Source organism: Egretta garzetta, unplaced genomic scaffold, assembly GCF_000687185.1.
Source record: "Egretta garzetta isolate BGI_Z169 unplaced genomic scaffold, ASM68718v1 scaffold358, whole genome shotgun sequence".
In the NCBI taxonomy this organism is placed as follows: domain Eukaryota; kingdom Metazoa; phylum Chordata; class Aves; order Pelecaniformes; family Ardeidae; genus Egretta; species Egretta garzetta.
In genome coordinates, this window is record NW_009260617.1 from 12,963 (window position 1) to 14,262 (window position 1,300).

The 1,300-nt window shown below is 54.9% G+C and overlaps 1 protein-coding gene across 1 annotated transcript in view; it reads right to left on the bottom strand.

Moving 5' to 3' along the window:
- The window catches only part of CALU (calumenin), a gene marked incomplete at its 3' end in the record, with an annotated part of 22,225 nt that overhangs the window by 1,345 nt on the left and 19,580 nt on the right, over window positions 1–1,300 (bottom strand). Inside the window, exon 4 of the mRNA XM_009645257.2 lies at window positions 7–186. Within this exon, the coding sequence (XP_009643552.1) occupies window positions 7–186 (180 nt within the window). The remainder of the gene's footprint in view (window positions 1–6; window positions 187–1,300) is intronic.

The following is a 1,300-nucleotide window of genomic DNA, read 5'->3' on the forward strand; positions in this document are numbered from 1 at the left end:
CCCAGCGGTGGCCCCCCACCTGCACAACGATGTCTTTCATGTAGTCGTACTCTTCGGGGTGCAGAAAGGCGGTGAACTCTTCCTTGGTGGCAGTCAAGTCTCCATCCTTGTCAGCCATCTTGAAGCGCCGTTCATCTCGCACCATCATTTGTTTATAATTAAATCCGTCGTCAGGGTCAGGGTCATCTGGGCAGGAGAAGAGAAGAGAAGAGGCAGCCACCCCGGGTCAGCTCAGGCGGGGGATGTCCCACGGTCACCAGCACCCAACCCAACCCCAACCTCAACCCAATCTCAACCTCCTCAACACAACCTCACCTCAATCTCCTTCAATCCAACTTCAACCTCAACCCAACCTCAACCTCCTTCAACCCAACCTCAACCCAATCTCAATCTCCTTCAATCCAACTTCAACCTCAACCCAACCTCAACCTCCTTCGACCCAACCTCAACCCAATCTCAACCTCCTCAACCCAACCTCAATCTCCTTCAACCCAACCTCAATCTCCTTCAATCCAACTTCAACCTCAACCCAACCTCAACCTCCTTCAACCCAGCCTCAATCTCAACTCAACTTCCTCAACCCAACCTCAACCCAATGTCAATCTCCGCCCAACCTCAACTTCCTCAACCCAACCTCAACTTCCTCAACTCAACGTCAACCTCAAACCAACCTCAACCTCAACTCAACCTCCCAGCGCTTTCCCACGGCAGCCTGAATTTTAGATATCGGTGGCCGTCGTGTCTCTCCTGCACCTCCTCTGCCAGGAGGAAGAGGAGGAGCGTGGCTGGGGGAGACCAGCATTCCCAGGGAAGATGCCCCCAGGAGCTAGGGATGGTGGGGGTTTTTTTTTGGCCGGCGCGGGCTGGGAGGCTCAGCCCAAGCTATTTCTGGAGGAGAATGTGTAAGGGGATATTGCTCTCCGCTGCCGGGGCGGCTTCAAAGCCAGCGAAACATCACCCAGCGCCCGCCGCAGCGGGAATATCTGGGCACATATGGCCGCTAGATATAGCTACGCCGACAGCTATAGATAAGCTCCGGAATCCCGAAGCTGGCTTTGTTCGTCAGCCTATAGGGAAACATCGATGGAGGAGGACGTAGCCAAACCCTCGCAGGGTGAAGTTAAGCCAGAGCTGGGCCCGGTCTAAAAAAAAAAAAAACGGCTCTGTCCCTTCCCTGCTCACATCCAGGACAAAAGGCCGGGGATCAAGCGGCTCCACGCAAGCCCCGTGGCTGGCCACGCACGAGGGTTTATTTTGAGTTACCCTGGGGCGCGATTAAGCCTCAAATTCTGGTCCCCAG